General features: G+C 39.2%; 1 protein-coding gene across 9 annotated transcripts in view; it reads right to left on the reverse strand.

Annotated features, from left to right (window-relative positions):
• LOC135222082 (gametocyte-specific factor 1-like) overlaps positions 1 to 21,660 on the reverse strand; it is a 534,139-nt gene that overhangs the window by 315,303 nt on the left and 197,176 nt on the right. For all 9 annotated transcript variants that reach the window (XR_010316168.1, XR_010316169.1, XM_064260250.1 and 6 more), the window contains exon 4: positions 7,604 to 7,757. Coding sequence is in view for 7 of the 9 variants with exons in the window: in XM_064260250.1 (XP_064116320.1) it covers positions 7,604 to 7,757 (154 nt within the window). In the remaining 2 variants the exon portion in view is untranslated. The remainder of the gene's footprint in view (positions 1 to 7,603; positions 7,758 to 21,660) is intronic.

Raw genomic sequence — 21,660 nt, forward strand, 5'->3', positions numbered from 1 at the left:
GGTTCGAATCTAGACGATCAAGGAATTGTAGGACTACGTCTAGATTCCAGTTCGGTACTACATGAGGACGCTTAATGGTTTCAAATGATCTAATAAGATCATGCAGGTCCTTATCATCGGATATATTTAAGCCTCTATGCCGAAATACCTGCCGCCAACATACTGCGGTATCCCTTAATAGTTGACACAACCAGATGACATTCTTCTTTGAGGAGGAAATAAGGAAATCCGCAATTTGGTCACAGAGGTACTGGAAGTGGAAATGTTCTTCCTCTTGCACCAACGTCTGAAGACATCCCACTTTGACTGGTATACACGCAAGGTGGGGAAGGTCTCCTCGCTCTTGCGATTGCTTTAGCAGCTGTTGCTGAAAAGCCTTTCGCTCTGACCAAACTTTGGACAGTCTGAACCAGTCAGACTGAGAGCGAGGAGATTTTTGTGGTACCTGTCGAAGTGGGGTTGTCTGAGTAGATCGCTCCTTAGCGGGAGCGATCTTGGAAGGTCCACCAACCATTCCAGTACCTCTGTGAACCATTCTTGGGCCGGCCAAAAGGGAGCGATTAAGGTCATTCTCGTTGAATCGGACTCTACGAACTTCTTGATGGTTAGCCCCAGGATCTTGAAGGGGGGAAACGCGTAGACGTCGAGTCCGTTCCAGTCTAGAAGAAGAGCATCTATTGCTACTGCCTCTGGATCCGATATCGGAGAGCATAAGGAGCCAGCTGCTTGTTCCTATTTGACGTGGCAAAGAGGTCTATGTGTTGGCCTGCCCCATAACTTCCACAGGCTCTGGCATACATCCAGATGAAGGGTCCACTCTGTGGGAAGGACTGATCTTTCCTGCTGAGGAGATCTGCTCTTACATTCCTTTCTCCCTGCACGAACCTGGTGAGAAGCTTGATTCCTCTTTCTTCTGCCCAAAGAAGAAGGTCTCTTGCTGTCTCGTACAGGGAGAAGGAATGCGTCCCCCCCTGTTTCCTGATGTATGCCAGAGCTGTAGTGTTGTCCGCGTTGACCTGCAACTAACCGAATCTTCTGACTTTGGGCTCGAAAGCCTTCAGAGCCAACCACAACAGCCATCAAAACTCCTTTCTGTTGATGTGCCAGGCTACCTGGTCCCCCACAACCATGTACCTGACACTTCGTTGGTTCCCCAGAGTTGCACCCCACCCCATGTCCGACGCGTCGGAGAACAACACCAGGTTGGGGGTCTGTGATTGAAGAGACAGTCCCTTCGCAAAGAGGTTGGGATCTGTCCACCATAAGAGATGTCTCTTGATGTCCTGGGATAACGACAGGAAGAGAACGCAAATCCTGAGAACGACGACTCCAATTCCGATGAAGAAAGAATTGGAGCGGTCTCAGGTGCAACCTTCCTAGGGAAACGAATTGCTCCAGAGAGGAGAGTGTCCCCAGCAGACTCATCCACTCCCTCCCCACTGTGCATACTTCTTTCCCTAGAAGGTTGTTACTCTCTCGAATCCTCGGGCTTACCTTTCCTGCGAGGGAAAAGCCCGAAAACTCAGAGAGTTCATCTGTATCCCGAGATACACACACTCTTGCTCGGGAATTAGTGATGACTTCTTGAAATTGACGAGAAGTCCCAAAGCCTTCGTCAATTCTAAAGTTACTTGTAAGTCCTTCAAACAACGATCTTCTGAAATGGCCCTTATTAGCCAATCGTCGAGGTACATGGATATCCTCACCCCTTTCAAATGAAGCCATGAGCCACATTCCTCAAAATCACCCCGTGAACACTTGAGGGGCCGTCGAGAGGCCGAAACACAGAGCCCTGAACTGAAAAATTTTTCCCCCCCCATCATGAATCTGAGAAACTTCCTCGAGGAAGGATGGATCGGTACGTGGAAGTAAGCGTCCTGTAAATCCAAGGAAACCATCCAGTCCCCTGGACGAAGCGCTGCCAGCACTGATGAAGGCGTTTCCATCGTGAACTTCTTCTTTTCTACGAAGAAGTTCAGGGCGCTTACATCCAACACCGGTCTCCATCCCCCTGAGGACTTCGGAACTAGGAAAAGGCGGTTGTAGAAGCCCGATGAATGATGGTTCTGTCACTAGTTCGATAGCCCCCTTCTCCAGCATCTGATCTACTGCTAGATGGAGAGCTTGATTCATGATGGGGTCTCTGTACCTGGCCGTCAGTTCCCTTGGATGGTCGTCCAAGGGAGGTCTTTCGACGAAAGGGATGAGGTAACCTCTCCTCAAAATAGAAAGGGTCCAAGGATCCGCCCCTTTTTTGGGTCCCAGACTTCTGCAAACTCTAAAGAAGGGTCTGGCGCCCACCGTTGTTTGAAGGACTTGCAAGTTTATTTGGGGGCTTTAACAGACTTGGCGAAAGTCTTACCCCTTCTTGAAGGTCTACGACCTCTAAACGTAGAGGTTCTTGATGAAGATGCCCTCGAAAGGGTTCTCGAACACTTGCCTTTTCCTTCTTAGCCTTGGTAGGGAAAGAAGGGCGAGGTTTTCTTGCCGACTGTGCCAAAAGGTCCTGGGTGGCTTTGGCCACGAAAGTGACCTCGAAATGTCCTGCAACTCGAGATTTCGGGAACAACTGAGTAGACAGAGGAGCAAACAGCAAAGAAGACCTCTGAGCATGGGAGACCGACTTCGTTAAGAAGGAACAGTAAACCGACCTCTTCTTCACGATGCCGGCCCCATAAAGGGAGGCGATTTCACTCGCTCCGTCTCTTACTGACTTGTCCATACAAGACAAAACACACATAAGATCATCTGGTGAAATTGACTCTGGCACTTCAATTTTCTTGGCTAGAACTCCCAACGACCAATCAAGGAAGTTAAATACTTCTAGCACTCTAAACATACCTTGAGCAAATGATCCAATTCGTTCATTGCCCAAGTCGTCTTAGCAGAGTTAAGGGCAGTTCTCCTTGTCGAATCTACCAGTGCCGAAAAATCCGAATCAGCCGAAGACGGTAGACCCAATCCTAAGGGCTCTCCTGTTTCGTACCAGAAACCAGCGCGTCCTGATAACGTTCGAAGGAGGAAAAGCGAACATCGTTTTCCCCGCTTCTTCTTTGGAAGCCATCCAGGAACCAAAACTCCTCAGTGCCTTCTTCATAGAAAAGAGTTGGCTTCATCCTCACACAAGAAGAACTCTTCGCTGTCTTCGCCGTTGAAAAAAGTGAGTGAGGAGAAGGAGGAGCCGTAGCGTAAGGGAATCCCCAAAAACTTGTAAAAGTAGCTCTGTAAGCTTCTTGTTAAGAAGAGACAGCAGCAGAAGTGTTCGGTTCCTCATCCGAACCTTCTAGGACGTCTTGTCGAGGTGAGCGCGGGAAGATCCTTAGGTGACGAAGGGATCCTAGCAGGAGTTGAGCGAGAGGTTGGAGAACGCCCGCTCTTAGAAGAGTTCACATCCACTGGAGAACGATGAGAAGATCTGGGAAGTCTACGATGAGACTCCCTCTTCGAGGTATACGGAATCTCAGCCGAGGAGAGGTAGGGCTCCTACTCCGAGAATTCTCGGAAACATCCGCAGGGCGCTTACGAGGAGGCGAGCGCCTACTATACTCTATGCACCTATCCTGAGGCGAGCGGCTGCCAGGAGAAGAGCGCCTATCGAGAGCAGAGCGCTGCGCGGCTCTCATACCTGTCCAGTTGCGTACGATCAACGGAAGTTCGACTGGAAGGCGAAATGCGCCTACTAGGAGAAGCTGCTTGCGAGACTCTTGACGTCTAACAAGAGGGTAACATTCAGGAGAAGGGCGCTTCAAAACTAACGAGCGCCTACTTGGAGAAGGGCGCTTCCGGGATTCCTGGTGCCTACCAGAGACAAACGGTCAGGAGAAGTGCGCCTAGAAGCGGGAGAGCGCCTACACGGAGAAGGGGCGCTTGAAAAGACTCTTGTTGTCTGCCCTTAGGAGAATAATCAGGAGTATGACGCTTAAAGAGACGAGCGCCTACTAGGAGAGCTATGTGCAGTAGGCTCTTGGCGCCTACCTTGCGGGGAGCGGCTAACAGTATGCCGTCTATCATGCACACGACTCTACCAGACTCTAGATGTCTGTCAGGAGAGAAGTCCACGATCCGATACTCGAGGAGAGTGACATCTGGAAGAAGAACGCCTACTTGATAAGGGGCGCCTTCTATAATCTTGAGGCTGCTGAGGAGAAGTCTCACGCGAGGGAGTTGAAGAAATCGCGTGATGAGCAGGTGCAGTGCGCTTACCGGAAGCGGAATCCAATCTGGAGAAAACAAAAAACTTCTTTCTCCATCAAGGAGCGTCCTACCGATGTTTGGCGCCTTGAAATTGAAAGAGAGCCAGGCGAGCGAGGGCGCTCACAAAGCGAGTGAGGGCGCTCCCGCGAGCGAGGGCGCTCACGCGAGCCCCCACCCTTCATACGAAACCTCCCCATATGAAGGAGAACGATCCTCTGAAGAGCGGCGCCTAGATCTCTTGATCGGAAGAGAAACGTCCTTCTTCCTACGTGATCTACTGCTAGAGAGTCTGCTAGCGCCGTGATCTGAGCTTGAAGTCCCGCGAGTACTCTCGTAGGAGAATCTTCTAGTTCTTCCTCGGAAGCAGGCGCCGAGCGCGGAGCGCTGAGAAGAAGAACGATCACAGGATTTCTTGTGTTTCTTCGCCTCCACCGACGATTCTTCCGGGAAAACCTCCGGACTAGAAGCCAAAGGACTGCAGGGAAGCCCTTCCAAGCCCTCTTCAACGGGCGCGACGCATCCGGGGAGTTCCAACCTCTCTTCGGAGAGGGAGACGACGAAGAGGAGAAGCATTGGCGTAGGAGCTCCTTCTTGTAGCGATCCGAGGCAGCCTGGGAGCGTACTTCAGGATCTGCCGAGGGGACGCCTGACCGGTGGGGGCTCTCCCTAGCCCTCCTGCGGCTTTCGACTTTCCTACTCCACTGGAACTGGGAGTCTGGAAGAGGTCTAGGCCTAGAGGCACTAAGAGCCGGTCAGACGCACCCTCCACAACACTGGGGACACTGCAACTGATCACTAACACTCTCCTTACCTTCCAACTGACGAATCTTCTGATCCACAGAACGATTCTTGGCTTTCAGAGCTGCCGCCTCCGAAGGCGAATCTCCGGCTTCGGTGCGGGGAGCCGGGGCTGCAACTTGGGAAGAAGGTTCTAATTCTACGTTAGTACTATTAGGATCCACATCCAACTCACTCATTCTAGATCTGCTAGAACTTCTAGAGGAAGCCTTACGCACTCTATCACGTTCCAACTTCCTAACATAAGAAGAGAGAGCCTTATATTCTTCTTCATTCAATCCCTTACATTCACTACAAGGGTTAGCAAACGCACAATCATTCCCCCTGCATTTCATGCAAACCGTGTGGGGGTCTACCGAAGCTTTCGGCAACCTCACCTTACATCCTTCATTCACGCAAACCCTAAACAACACCGAAGTTTTTTAACTACCGATTCTAGATCAGACATCGTTAAAGAAAATCAAACTCAAAATCAAACCGGTCCACAATCAGCGTATGCCAAGCCAAACAAAGCGAATACGTCACCAAAAGAAGTCCAAATTAACTCCAGGTCAAGCGAGAATCGAAAAACTATCGAGAGGAACCGACAACAGTTGTTATCGTTCCCGCGACAGAGAAAAATCTGACAAGCTTACGGGAGTGGTTCGTACATCCGCCACCCAGCGGCGGGTAAGGTAGACCACCTGACCTACCTGTCGCGTGTGCCGCGAGTTTGAAATTCTGTCGGGAACGTCGGAGACTATAGCTAAGTATATATCTGTCAGGGAAGTTTCATGTACAAAAAGTATATATTTACGTACAATCAGGCATTGAGTTACAATGGGGTTAGGTTCTTGCATGCATGTCAGAAGTCAATTCTTACGCAAACTGGTTTGCAATTCAGTCTACAGTACAGTTAATACCAAATGATGCTGCAGATAGGGCAGGGTAACTCAAACTGATGCTGCCTAAGTGATGAGAGTTCTCATGCCTGAGTGATGAGAGTTTTCTCATGAGATGGCGCAGTACCAAGTAACTCAATGGTCAACTGTCTGAAGTAAGGTTGTGAGTACGAGTGGTCGTATGTCGAGCAGGTTGTAAGTCGGATAGTAGTTGTATATATATAATATATATTATATAATATATATATATATATATATATATATATATATATATATATATATATATATATATATAATTGGTATTTTTTGGTAAGCAAAAAATCTAACATTTTAGTGATATTCAATCATTTACCCCTCATTTTGCAACAAACGGGATGTCTCTAGCACTATATAGTATCTATTTATGATGAAGTTTTGAAAAAAAATTTCCTTCCCTCGGCACGCAGTATCTCGGCCACAAATCTGGGAAATGCTGGAGTCACTTTGTTGTAATTTCTGCAACATTTTATATTAGCCATTACACAGAGTTTTATATATGGAAATGTGCAAAATTTCATGTAGAATACAAAAAAAATAACTTATGGTTGTAGCTTTCATCTTTTTTGAAAAATGTGCATATAAATCACGATAGAAAAAATTCGACATTCGGTCAACTTTAACTCAACCAAAATGGTAGAAAAATGCAATTGTAAGCTAAACCTCTTACAGTCTACTAATATTCAATCAAATACCTTCATTTTGCAACAAACGGGAAGTCTCTAGCAGAATATTTTGATTTATTGTGAATTTTCGAAAAAAAACTTTTTCCTTCCCTCCGCGCACGGTATCTAAGCCACAAATCTCAGAAATGCTTGAGTCACTTTGTCGTAATTTTTGCACCGTTTTATATTAGCCATTACATAGAGCTTTATATATGAAAATGTGAGAAATTTCATGTAGAATACAACAAGAAATAACTCATGGTTGTAGCTGTTATCAGTTTTGAAAATCTTGCATATAAATCACGATAAATAGAAAAAATTTGACATTTGGTCAAATTTGACTCGACCGAAATGGTCGAAAAACGCAATTGTTAGCTAAGACACTTACTTTCTAGTAATATTCAATCAATTACCTTCATTTTGCAGCAAACAGGAAGTCTTTAGCACAATATTTTGATTTATGGTGAATTTTTGAAGAAAAAAAACTTTCTTTACGTCCCGCACGTTACGAATTCATGCATCATTTTGTGATATTTTCTCTGTGTTGCTTTGATCGTTTTACAATTTGTTATATACCAAAACCATCGCAATTTAGTGTACAATAGGCGTTTAAGGGCTAAGTTTACAGTCCCCTTTGTTACTTGGTTTTACTGTGAATGCAAAAGAAAATTGCAGCCAATGAATTAGTATAGGGGTGAAATTAGTGCTACAATATACTGTACTGTAAATGTGCTAGTGCAGCAAACACTGCACTCTAATTTTATAACAACCATTTATTTCTTTTCTTAATGGTACTGTATTAAGCTAACTTTTAAAAGAAATTAAAGTGCTTAGGGAGCATGACTTGGGTTTATTTAGGGTCTAAACTCTAGAAATATAAGCATTTATTAGCATTTTTAGTGACCTGTACCAAACATCATGAATCCTTCTGATCTGCTATGGGTTCTGAAACATAACCTTGCCAATATTTGAGGTATTACTGTAACTAAACCAACAAAATTATTAAAAACCTATGTCTACTTAACTTACCGGACAATATCACGGTGAATCAAATGCTCTTCTGGCTTATATGTGGAAACTGACAACTCTGAATCCCAATCTTCACCACAAGTAGACAAAGGGGACTCTGCAACTTCATTCATTTTCTTCTTCTTTTCCAGCTGCTGATCATGAACTGTCTTAGCTGTAAAATTCAACAGAAATGAATGAAACTCAAAAATCCCAAAAATAACTTCAAAGTTTAGACCAAGGACAAAATACTTGGACTGCATACCAAGTTAAAAAAAATTCATAATAAAATAAGATTAGAATGTTTATTTTATCTTTAGCAAAACTTTTACCAAAACCCACTATATGGGGAGGCTGGGAGGGATGTTACTTAATACAGTAGTTGCTAGTATTGAAATAAGTTTAATTGTGAAAATGACACTTTTGTAGTAAGAGTTTATATATACTACTTACCAAGTAATTGCATAGCTATCAATTTCATTTATAGGCAGTAGTTTAGATTAAAATTTCGTGGTAGCGACACCAATATCCATTTATGCTGAAGTCCATCATGTAATTATGTATAGCACTTGGTAAACATATAAAAATCTTATTTTATTACAAAAATATCTATATAAGTAACCTTTCAAGTAATTACATAGGATTCCCACATTGACAGGAGGTGGGATTAGACATATCCTACTCTAAAGCATTAAGGGGGCCGGCCGGCTAATGCCCTTTTTTAAGGACAGGACTTTGATATTCATACCACTTAATAAGGTGACTTGGGACATCTCCAAACCGCATATGATTTTCGCCTCTGACCTTCGGTTTTGTGACGCCAGGGCGATTTATCCCGAAAATAACAATTTTTCAAATTCTATCTCCTCCCTTGATATTTAATATTAAGACCTGGGATTACTACCATATATAGACCTGATGTAGACCTCCAATCGAATGAAGAGTTTTTTTTCTAAAAGTCATTTTTTGCAAGATATGAATTTTTCAATATGGTAAAAAAATAAGCCCTATAAATCAGGAGAAAAAAATTTATAAAAAAATACGAAACAAAAATTGGAAAAAAGGGCTCTATTTGATTGTTCTATAATGTCTTTTTGAGTTATATATCAAATTCCAATGTTATAGCTTTAAAACTAAGTGAGAAGATAGATTTTGAAGGTCAATAAGTATAGTTTTAGATACTGGGCGTTCAAAGTTTTCCTTCGTATTTCTATAAAGAATGTTAATAAATAATGATTATTATGAATGGTAATATTTCTTTTTTGTGTATTAATAAACCAAACTATTTTATTTATCATAATTTAAATCATAAATGATGATCCCTTTGCTGGGGCACTGCTTGAGGCAAGATGGGGCACTCCTTCCTACGTAACCCCCTCTCTCCCCTTCACTAACTCGGCTTATTACAGCGAATTTTCTTCTTCTGTATGTTAGCGAGATGTTTTCCTTGTATTTTCCTCTTTAGCATGATGAAATTCTTGCCCGAAACAAAGATAAACAAACGTAAATGCAAGAGAATGTCAAGAGGTGAAACTCGAAGGCGTACTCTTTTTTACAAAGACAATTTAATAAATCATGATTATTATCAAGAGACCTGCAGTAGAAACTACCTCTGGTTGGTGCTCAATTAACCTGTAGTTTTGTGGCAGTAAAGCTGAGGGCTGCTTCTACTATGGAGGAGTTATGGGAGTTCTATTTGACAACATCCTTGAGGATTGAGAAAGAGAGAGAGAGCTGTTGTGGTTTCTTGGTGTTGCTGTTGTTGTGGCTGTAGTCAGTCCTTGGTTGTTGTTGTTGTGGTTGTAGGCCTTGTTTGTTTGTGTTGTTGGCTGTGGTTGTAGTCCTTGTTTGTTTGTTGCGTTGAGTTGTGGTCCTTGGTTGCTTGTCGTGTTGTTGTGTGGTTGTGGTTCTTGGTTATTGTTGTGTTGTTGTTGAGTTGTGTAGTTATAGTTCTTTGGTGTTGGTTGTGTGTTGGTTTGCAGCGGATGTTGGTGTCTCGGCAACCTCGTCCAGCAGACAGCACAGAATAGTCCTGAGAATCTGGAGTTGGGGCGAGTACGTGTGTTTTTTGTTGTGTGTAGACAAGTCAATTGCCCTGCATTTTTTCTGTAGCATGAAGAGGAAAGAGTGGCTGAGGGTGAGTTTGGCAGCCAAATTAGTTAAATTTATGGGGGGGGGGTGTCTTGCCCGCTTGTTTTTAGCTTGTGATCCTGCCTCATTCAATTTCTGGGCCCAAACAGGGACTGCTGGTACGGCAGCTGCAGGATGATTGGGTAGTGAGTTGCGTGATTGGTGAGGAAAGCGAGGATGGAGAGTTGTGGTTGGTGAGGGAAGCTAAGGAAAGATTGGAAGTGGAGAATGATAGATTAAGGGTAGAGTGTGAGGAGCTGAAGAGCGAGTAAGAGGAAAGGAGAGGAATGCTAAGGAGTGCAAAAGTGGAAATGAAAGAAGAGGTGGAAGGAGTGGAAGAGAGAAATGGTTGAGAAAATGGACAAAAAATTTGAAGTAATGATGAACGCAGTGCAGGAGATGAAGGGATTCATGGGAGAAGGAGCAGTAGGAGGTAGGTAGGCCTACTGGGTCTTGTGACGGGCCAGGAGCGATTAAGAAAGTGAAAGAACAAGTGGATGGAGTACAAATGACGAAAGTGATAAAGTTGTAGCAAGTGAGGGGAAGAAGAAGACACAAGTTAGGGAGAAACCAGAGCAGAAGGGTAAGAAGGAAGTTGAGGGTAAGAAAAGGGCTAAGGGAAAGACTAGTAAGACTGATGAGCAGGGTTAGAAGAGGACAGATGAAGGTGACCATAGAGTTGAGGATAAGGTGCAGAATGAGAGTGATTTAGATGGTGGTAAGTGGGAATTGGTAGGTCGAAAGAGGAAGGGTAAGAAAGGTGTGACTAAAAGTAAGGACGTGAGTATGGAAGTGGACTCGCTGTATTTGGAAAAGGGAAAGAAGGGTCAGGATGGAAATAGCGAAAGCGAGAGTGAAAGTGAGCAAGAAATACGAAAGGCTGTGTATATGAGAGAGGTACCCCAATGTACACAATATGAGGAATATGGTAGTAGGGATATAATAGACTTTTTTTAAGGAATATGCGAGGTATTGTGTGGCTAAGTATGGGGATAACAAGAGAGTCTGGGCAAGAGAGTTGGGTAACTTTTTGACAGGATTTTTGTTGAGTATGAATGGGGTAATCATGAGTGTAGGGAATGTGCCTCATGAGTGTGTGAAAGCTAGGATTGTGGAACAGGCAAAGAGGATAAAGATTGCATTAGATATAGGAGAAAGCATGATTTTGAATTTATTTATTATAAAAATAGTTTAACCAGACCACTGAGCTGATTTTCAGCTTTCCTAGGGCTGGCCCGAAGGATTAGATAAAATGCCAGGTCTAGCCCTTAGGCCAAGAACTGGGACCAAATAGGTTCATTCAGTATAAATAAAAAAATTGCACCAAGGCATATGCTTTCATACTAGAACACACACACACAATAAATACATTTACTCATGTTCCCCTTACATACATGCTAAAATGGTATATCAAAATCAAAATTAGTTTTAACTTTTTGAAATTTTGTTTTAAAATTCACTAAACGCTCTGTTTTATATTTTATCAATTAAATCGCAGTTCCACAGGAAAGTCAAAATTGAAACTACTGAAAATGTAAAAGATTCTGACAAAATTTCTTTTATTGTTTTATTTCCAAAAGTTGACAGTCTCTGTTAGTCATACTTTGGACACTCACATAATATATGTCTGACAGTTACCAACACCTTGCATTCTGAACACTCGGGAGCAGGGTTGCATGGGTTGCTCATAAAGTGCCCATGTGTCAGACAAGTGTGGCCTATATGGAGGCATGTCAGGATTAATTTATTATTTTCAGGCTCTTCATTCCATGTGTTTTGCCATTTATTTACAATTATTGTCCTTATATATCTTGTATAATTGCTAGTAGGGATATTTACACTTGCTTTTATCATGTGGACTGCTTCTTTGGCTGCTTTATCAGCCTCTTCATTTCCTCTTATACCCACATGAGCAGGGATCCAACATATTTCAATATTTTTCCCATTTTTATATAATTTGTAGAGTTCAAATTTAATTTGCTGTACAATATTGTTTTTTGGATAGCAACTCTGAACAGCTTCTATAGCGCTTCTTGAGTCGCTAAAAATCACAAAATTTGAATGATGTTTGCTTTATAACTTTGATTATAATTCTGATAGCTACTTTGATTGCACACAACTCTGCCGTGAAGACTGAGCATTATTGGGTAAAGAAAATTTATATGTTTTGTTCTGGGATATAGCTGCATAGCCTACTCCACGTTGCGATTTAGACCCATCGGTATGTATGGCAAAATGTGAATTTTTTTGTCTATGTTCTATGGTTTTTTGTCTATGGTTTTCTGGGGTATAGGCATACCTTTTTGATAAATATTTCAAGTGAGTGCAAGTCTTTACTTTAATCATAGTTCAATGGGGTGGTAACTTTACTATTGGAGGTTCTTGTATATCTATATTCAATGACTCAAACAATCTATTAGCTGTAACTGGGAAAGGGGGTGAATGACTGTTTATAAAGACATCCCTTAGCTCAAATAGATTTTTTGTTGTTGAACCACTTGTCTTGATTCATAATGTACTTTTCGTGGTTATGAATTCTCTATGGAGGGACAGTGGCAGTTCGCTACAGTCAACTTGTACAGAGGAGACTGGTGAAGATCTAAATGCTCCTGTGTATATTCTTTGGCCTTTGTTGTGTTCTGGGTCTAATATTTTCAGTGCTGCTTCTGAAGCTGACCCATATATTTCACTTCCATAATTAATGATTGATAAAACTGTTGCTTTAGTATAGTAAGTGTGTCTATCAGCTCCCCAATTTGTGTGCGATAGTTTTTTAATCAGATTTAATGCTCTTTTGCATTTTGATTTTATGTAAGTTGTATGGGCTTTCCATTTCCCGTTCAGGTGTGCATCAAATATCAAACCTAAAGATTTTGCAATTCGGCTAATGGGAATATTATGGTTTCCAATTTTTAATTCTGCTTCTTCAGCTTTTTTCCAAATTTTACTTTTATGACACATGACAGCTTGGGTTTTTTCTGTGGAAAATCTAAAGCCTACTGGTGAGGCCCATTCACCTATTTTTACTATAGCTTTATTAATCATTCTTTCTGCATGCTTTATGCGTGATGCTGTATAATATATGGCAAAATCACCCATATACAAGTACAATAAATTCTGCTTTGTTTTTTACTTTTTTAAAATGTTTAAGATTTTTGTCACTACAGTGGGCCCCCCTCATTAGTGTTCTCCAGATTCGCGGGTTCACACATTCGCAGATTTCTCACTGGAACGTTTCCCCGCATTTTTCACTGTATTTTTCTATGAGAAATATCCACAATTTTTTTTTTTTTTTTTGTTTTTTTTTTTTTTTTTTTTTTTTTATCATAAAATGCACTTTTGTGTGATAACAAACTATAGAAAAAAAGGATATAAAAATTTTTTACTGGGTTTTTCTTTAGTTGTAACTACCAAAATAGGTGATTTTAAACATTTTTTATGGGGTTCCAACTATTTGTGGGTTCTAACTATTCACGGGGGGTCTGGTATGCATCCCCCGCTAATATGGGGGGACCACTGTACTTATTTTGGCAAAACTTGCCCCAAGTATATGTTATTTCAAAGGGATCTAAAAATTTATTTCCATTATCTAATATAAATTGTTTTAGTGGTCTAATGTTTGTTCCATTTATTTTTCTGAATTTTTCCCATACTTTTTGAATAAATGTTTCTCTTGTTATTTCTGACACATAAGATCAAGATATTATTTTACCCTTTATCACTTCTTTTCTAAATTTGGCTGATATTTTATTATATAAAGGTTTTAATGCATCTATTTCTAATAGTAAAATTGTAATTTTTAATATATTTTCTTCTATGAATGGTTTTGATTTAATAACTTTATTGAATTTTCTGTTTAGAGCAGAATCTAACCTTCTTGCTAGTTTTTTTTTCTTGTACTAATTCAGATAGATCATCTGACCACCAGGGGACTTTTATGTTTTTTATTATGGGGGTTTGAATGAGGAATAGCTTTGTCTGCTGCCTTTTTAATGAAGGAGACAAAGAGATTGTTTATCTCATTGTGATTTCTCAAATAATCATGCGGCGGTATATTTTTGGTATGCAAGTTAAAAATGTCCCAATCTGCTTTTTGCATGTTATAATGTAGAAAATATGGTTCTGGTTCATTATTCAATAAAGTTATTATGGGAAAATGATCACTTGCATAGGAGTCATCACATATATTCCAACCTAATCTGCCAGCTATATTTGTTGAACAAAGGGTGACACCTGTGGAAAATGTTCCATGGATTCTGGAATAATATGTATTTACTTCGCTGTCATTCAGACAACAAAGAAATTAGTGTTTATTAAGTTTTCTATTTTTGCTTCACCTTTATCCGGCGTAAATATTATTATAGTCCCATATAGAATTTATGTGCATTGAATCTCCCTACAAGAATACTGGATTCTTAAATTCTATTATAATTTTCTGTAATTTGTTTAACTCATAATTTTTACTAGGGTGGTTGTATAAGTTAATAATATCAAACATTCTCTATTTTCACTGTTATTGCTGAAATTTGCAATTCAGTGTAATCTATGTCTATTTTGTTGTATATAATTTTATTATGGGCATATATTGCCACTCCTAAATTTTTTCCTTTTCAAGTGATCTTGTGGCTAATAGATATTTACTTATATATTTGGAACAAGTTTTCCTCTGTGTTGTATACATATAATCATCGGATGGATGTATGAGATTTAGGTAAATACCCCGGACTAGGACCCAAAGGGTCATTCAGCCCCGTCATGATGTATGATTATGAGCAATGATTGTGTGTATTATTTATGGGAGTACAAACAATGAAAACTGAAGATAAAAAAAAATATATAAATATATTAGTAAAAATATGGATGATACTAGTTCTTAAAATATTAAATTTACAGAAAAATGCTAAAAATCTGTTATATCCTATTAAAGTCAATTTCTTTTAAAAACTTTAATACAGCTTCTTCATCTGTATCATTATTCAAAATCTTGGCTATGAGCTTGCCTGCAAGCCCATGCTTACACCGCACAGCAGCATACTGTTGACACTGCACCAAAATGTGCTCAATTGACAAGGGGCTGTTACAGTGAGCACATTCTGGAGCCTCAGAGCCTTTTAACAAAAATTTATGAGTCAGGTGAGAGTGCGCAATTCTCAACCTGCATAAAACTATCCCACTTCTCCTGTTGGATAGTTCTATACTTTGCATTACTTGCAAGAGATGACCATCAGAATTTAATCTTTTTATGTAAATCTGTGTGGGGAACATTGGGTAAATTAACAGAAATGTTAGTGCTGCCATACTTAGCTTCTGTATCTGCATGTTCGTTCCCTTTTATTCCAACATGAGCAGGTACCAAGCAGAAGCATACTGATTTGTGGCAATTTCTAGGTGTTAAGAGTTAAACAGTTCTCTTAAAGCATGGACTACAGCAGTCAATTTGGCCGAAAATGAAGAAGCCAAGTCAGGCAACCGACCTAAGCTGGAGTTTTCTTTGGTTATGACTGCACAGCCAACCCCATCTCTGGATTTTGAGCCATCATTAAATATCTTATTATCTTTCACATGCTGCCGATCATGCTCTAAAAATTTGGATTTTACTTCCTGTGGGCGGAGAAGTTTTTTTTACATATGTCTGTAAAGCATTGTTTTTCAATGGGTACAAGCCATGGTGGGTGTTCTGGATACTGAACTAGCCAGATTTTTTCGTTAAGGATGTTATTGTTATCCAGCTGTTCTTCAAAGTGTACTTGAAATGGTTTAGTTTGCTTTATATCTGATAGACAGCATCTGATTCAGCAATTTATTTGATGGATTATTGGGCGAGCTTTTGACCTTTAACGCATATCAAGTCCCAATTCCTCCCTGCGGAGATCTAGGGGCAGGTGATGAGTATCAACATGAATATTCTCAATGAGAGAAGTCCGAAATGCCCCAGAACAGATTCTCACGCCTATGTTATACACTACATCCAATTCACGAAGCTTTGTCTTACTTGCAGAAGAATATATTTGGCAGCCATAGTCCAGCCTTGAGACACAATGCATCTTATAAACAGAGTAGTGATTTCTTATCTGCTCCCCAATCAAAACTGGAGATGACCTTTAAAATGTCTAATAACTTTCTTGCTTTTTGTTTGAGATAATCAATATGACTTAACCAAGTCAATTTTTTATCAAAAATTAGACCTAAAAAATTAACTTCATCTTTACACAATAAAATTTCCCCATTCAAAAGCAGGTTTGGCACTACTACCTCACGTTTGCTTTTTGTAAAATGCACTGCCACAGTTTTAGCTGATGAAAATTTAAAAGCATTTTTTGATGTCCACCTGCATATTGCATCTATATTCTTTTGTAAGTCCCTGCATGTAGAAAGGGAATCATATGACGTTATATAAATAACGTGATCATCAACAAATAATGACCCTTTTACATGAGGTGAAAGGACATCAAGGATCCCATTTATTGTTATGGCAAAACATGTGACACTTAATACACTTCCTTGTGGGACCCCTTCTACCTGACAGTAAGGGGATGATAGAGTGGCTCCCACACATACTTTTAAAAATCTATTAGATAAAAAAAGAATTTAAAACCTTCATCATGTTACCTTTTAATTCCATTCTATGAAACGGTTTCAGGACTCCACATCACCAAGTGGTATCGCATGCCTTCTCCATATCAAAAAACACTGCAATGTTTTTTTGCTGAATTTGGTTGGAAAGCTTCAGGAGAGGATCTAGGGTCCAAATACCACACCAAATGAGTACTGATCATCTCCTCCATCAGCTTGCATATGCAACTAGTCATTGCTATGGGACGATAACTAGTTGCTTGAAGAGGATCTTTGTGGGGCTTTTGCATTGGTATAATAATTGATATTTTCCAGCTCCTTGGCAAGATCCCAGTTTCCCATACCTAATTGATTATCTTTAAAAGGAGGAGTATAGCATCTGATGAAAGTTGACGGATCATGGCATACAAGATACCATATCTTCACCGTGAGATGAATCTTCAGTGGATGACAGCGCATCCTGTAGTCCTCCAAGTGAAAAGTGGGCATTATATCCATCAGAGTTATCTGGGGAAAAATTTGTTAACTTAATTGTTTCGTATTCGCCTAAACTACTCAAGAGTAGTTATTGGGACTGGACATTTCTGAGAAGTGTTTTCCTAATGCTTCTGCTACTCCCTGTGGTTCCGAGATAACACTTACTAATTTTCAGAGTTAGAGAAGGGGATGGTACAAATTTCCTACTAAGTTTTTTTATTTTCCTCCAATCCATCCGTGTGGGTGTCTTGGAGGTGATCCCATTTACATAGTATATCCAGGATTCTCGCTTTGCCAAGGATTGCTGATAGATAATTTTAGATGTTTGAGAACCACTATTTTTGTATTTCCTATAATATTTCCTTGAAATCTTGCGAAGGATGGTGCAAGTCTTGTCCCACCAGGGAATTGCTAGTTATCGGGGTTTATTTCCTGTCTTTGGTATTGATGTATTGGCGCTCGTTATTATTTTATCGGTGAAATAAGAATAAGCTTCAATATGAAATGGAAAAGTCAAATCCTCTCTCCATAGTTGTGCCGTCTATATTTAACCCAGTCAGCATCCTGTACCTTCCACTTTGGAGGTGAATTGGAAGGGATGTTCTCACAGTTAAATGTATTGGGTAGTGATCACTGCCATGCAAGTAGTTATTAACAAACCAATTATATTCTAAGGCTATACTGGATGAACAAATACTGAGGTCAATAGCCAAAAAGGTGTTGTATAGATGTTATGGTAGGTCATTGAACCATCATTGTATAAGACGACATCATTTGTATTAAGGATGTTCGCCACAATTCCTCCATATGCATCTAAATCATTTCCTCACCATAAAGGATTATGGCCGTTGAAGTCACCCATAAGTATAAAGGGGGGGGGGAGCTGATTTATTAAATTATGCAAGTCTGCATTAGAAACTCCTACTGCTCCAGGAAGGTAAATTGAGCAGATGGTAATACTTTTTTTTAAGTATAGCTGTATCTGCTACCACTTGTAGCAACGAATTCAATTGAACTACCGAGTGTTGTATAGACTTATCAATTATTATTGCAGCACCCCCGTGAGCTCTGTCACCAGGAGGCGGGGCTGAATTGTATATTATGTGATTTATGCCTGGATTGTAAGTGGCATTACCAAGTTTGGTTTCTTGTAAGTAGATAATGCCAGGATTATGGTCATGTATTAATGCTTTAAGTTCTTCTGCACGAGATTGGAGATCTAAGCAGTTCCACTGAAGGATGTGAAATGAGGTTATTAATTTTTTGAGGTTGGAGCTCCTTGTCTTTTCCTGCTTATGATTGGATGAAATTTTATTTGGTTCCTAGGTCTTATTAATTTTTTACGTGATCCACCTCCTGAGATGTGGTCTGAGGGGGATTGATTATCTAATTTTGAGTGATTCTTTGGATCTGACTGCCATGTCGATTTAGACACTAAATTCTACATCTATCAAGTGAGCATCTTGCTCTGTACTGGACAGAATTGACTCTACTGATGGACAACAGGTAGAACTTATAGAATCGGATGAAGTTTTCGCATCAAAACATGATGCAGATAATGCCAATTTTTTCAGAGGCTGTGAGGTTAACAATAGCTGTGATGGGTCATCTAGGTTTTAATACTTGTTCGAAGTCTCAACTACATGTTTGTTTGGGGAGGTCTGTAGACTTCATTTCTGGGTCATTCTATTTTTTATTCATTGCTCCTTAGGTGTTGTCTTAGCAGGTATCCTATCTTCGGTAGCAGATGATGTAGACTCAGTGTCTCATTCTGCTGCTGCAGACACTGACTAAGGCAGCTGAAGGTTTAGGGGGCAGTTGGATTTTGATTATTTTTTATAATTATTTTCCTTGTGGTTTCCCTCTTCTCCTTAAGTTTCATTTTTTATATCGCTGTTGCATAGGAACTGTTTTCATTTTCGTTTGTGCATATATTTGTCTTTTGGCGGTACCAATACTTATGCGTTCTAAGTTCGCAGTTTCCACTACTTCCTTTTCAAATTTCTTCCTTGGGCACACTAAGACGGTGAATGCTCTACATCACACATAAAAGCAGAACAACTCTTCATGGCGTGAGGTATTGGTTCATGATTGTCTGAGCGTCTGTGGCAGCGTTGGCTCTTCAGACAATATTCACTTAAATTGTCATTCTCAAAGCATCTTCTACATTGTTTTGGAGATGGTTTAAATCTTCTGACTCGCATTCTTACATGGTTCCCAAAGCTAATATAGTCAGGGAGGTACTCTGAGAAGTTTATCAAAATGACATTATTTGTTCCATTAATTTTCTTGATTTAATATACATTTGCCGGACTTCTGCTTAATATTTCGTCCTCTGTTAATTCAAATAAATCTTTAGAGTATATTACTCCTTTAGTGTGATTGAATGATTTATGAAGGGATACTGAGGCTATATTAGATTTCTGAGATGTCATAAAAGCCTGTAACAGTCTGCTCTGTATTACAGTGTTCCCCCGTATTCGTGGGGGATGTGTACCAGGGACCCCCGCAAATAGCGCAAACCCGTATCTGCCTATCTTGAAAGTTCAAATACCAAATGTATACTTAAAGTATCATCCTACATCAAAGATACCATTGAATTGGGTATTATTAATATCATTTTCCAAAGTCATCTTAGAGAGAAGAAACAGAAACACCAAATGTAAACCTTATGTAACATCCTACATCAAATTTACCTTAAATTATTATCATATTTATGTATTAAATCTTAAGAGACTGTATCAATATAATTTCAAAGTAATCCTAAACGTTAGTACCCTTAATGGTATATACGTCTTCTACACTTGCAGCCGAGAGAGAGAGAGAGAGAGAGAGAGAGAGAGAGAGAATTGTCCTTACAGTATTTAAAAGAGTGAAATGGAAAGATTGTTGTATTTAAAATAAGCACATATGAATCTTGTAATTACATTTATAGTATTATTATTGGAAAATATTAATAATAAACTTATTACATGCATGTACCATAAAAAGAATCTCCTCAGTAAGAGAGAGAGAGAGAGAGAAGAGAGAGATGGAGAGAGAGAGAGGAGTGTGCATAAAAACCATTAAATTCCTTGACCATTGTATGGCACTGTTACTTGACAAATTTGACAGCTTCCCAGCTCCGAGTCACTGGAGTGACGAGAATGTAGGGAAATTGATATTAGAAAAAGACAAAGAGAAGAATTTTCATTTGAAGTTAGTTATATTATATTATTTGAGAATATTAATAAACACATGCATCTACCATAAAAGTTCTCTTATCACAGTAAGAGAGAGGAGTTATCCTTACGTAAGTGAAATGGAAAGGTCATTTTTATCTCTAAAATACTACCACATAACAAATTTTTGTAATTACAGTTTTATAATTATTATTATTATTATTACTAACAACAGAAAATATCAATAAACATTTAACATACTAGTACCATAAAAATTCTTTCATCTCAGTAAAGAGAGAGAGAGAGTGTGTGTGTTTATCTCTGTTCTCTCAGAAAATACTTATATCGCTTCCAGCGAAACAGATGGAGGGAGTTACCACTATTGACATACATATCATGTGTGGCAAAAGGGGAGAGAGAGAGAGAGAGAGAGAGAGAGAGAGAGAGAGAGAGAGAGAGTTATCTTTAATTAAAAGAGTAAAATGGATAGATTATTGTATTTCTTTAAAATACTATCACATAATATGAATTCTGTAATTACAGTTGTATTAATTTATTATTATTATTTTAAAGTATTAAAAACAAATAGTACATGTACTATAAACAAAAATTCTTGAGTCTCAGTAAATGAGAGAGTAGTGAGAGAGAGAGAGAGAGAGAGAGAGAGAGAGAGAGAGAAGAGAGGAGAGAGAGAGAGAAATTGCATGAACACTTGGTTGGCAACAACACAAAAGCTCCTCCCCTCCTCCCATTACTTGATATGTTTTGACAGTTTTAGTACCTGGAGTTTGAGAGAGAAGACTGGGATTTCCTTCATTCTTACATAATTTTTCATATTTATAAACTAAAATCTTACTAATTCACTTAGTATTTTCTTTAAGGAATTGATGTTATTGCTGTATACATTAATATTAATATTTGAAAATATGAAATCAATTATCATACAAAAAACCATACATCTCTGATAGAGAGAGAGAGAGGAGAGACGAGAGAGAGAGAGAGAGAGAGAGAGAGAGAGAGAGAGATAGAGAGAGAGAGAGAATTATTATTTTTACTATGTGATATCATTTAATCTTATTAAGGTGACCCGTCCGCTATGTTGTGTATTCCTTTTTTATTATACAAAATACATAATTTCCATATATGTTTTAGATATATTATGATACCTTCATCATACAAAAATTTCAAGTCATTTGAGCAAAAACTTTTAGTTTTTATTAGCAAAATTATAATTTAAAAAAAAATTTTAGGTAGGGATTTCTCTGCTAATATGACATCAGTTGTATTGAAAATCATACCATAAAAACTACTATACGGAATAATCCTGTGTGAAAAGAATTTTGATTTTTTTTTCTTTTTTTTTATGAATTTTTTATATTTTTTTTTGTCTACACTCAAAAAACGTAAAAAAAAAAGAAAGAAAAAATTGGCTCACAAGGAATTATGGGATTTTTATTCCTCTTTCCAATGATATCTTTCTCTCTAAAATTGGATAATAAATAACAGAGTAATGGCTACCAACATGCGAATAAGTATGATTTTGAGTATGAGCTCCCAAACATTTGCTATGTAAATTTTTGCTTTTTTTTTTTTATAAAAGTCAAAACAACATTATTATAATTACTTTATTTGTACTTTTATTGTTGATTTCTACATCAAGGATCCTGGGTCCTCCCCTTAAAAGTGGTATTAATACCCTAAGCGTGACACGAGACGATGTTGACGGCGACATGAGAC

Source organism: Macrobrachium nipponense, chromosome 3, assembly GCF_015104395.2.
Source record: "Macrobrachium nipponense isolate FS-2020 chromosome 3, ASM1510439v2, whole genome shotgun sequence".
NCBI lineage: Eukaryota > Metazoa > Arthropoda > Malacostraca > Decapoda > Palaemonidae > Macrobrachium > Macrobrachium nipponense.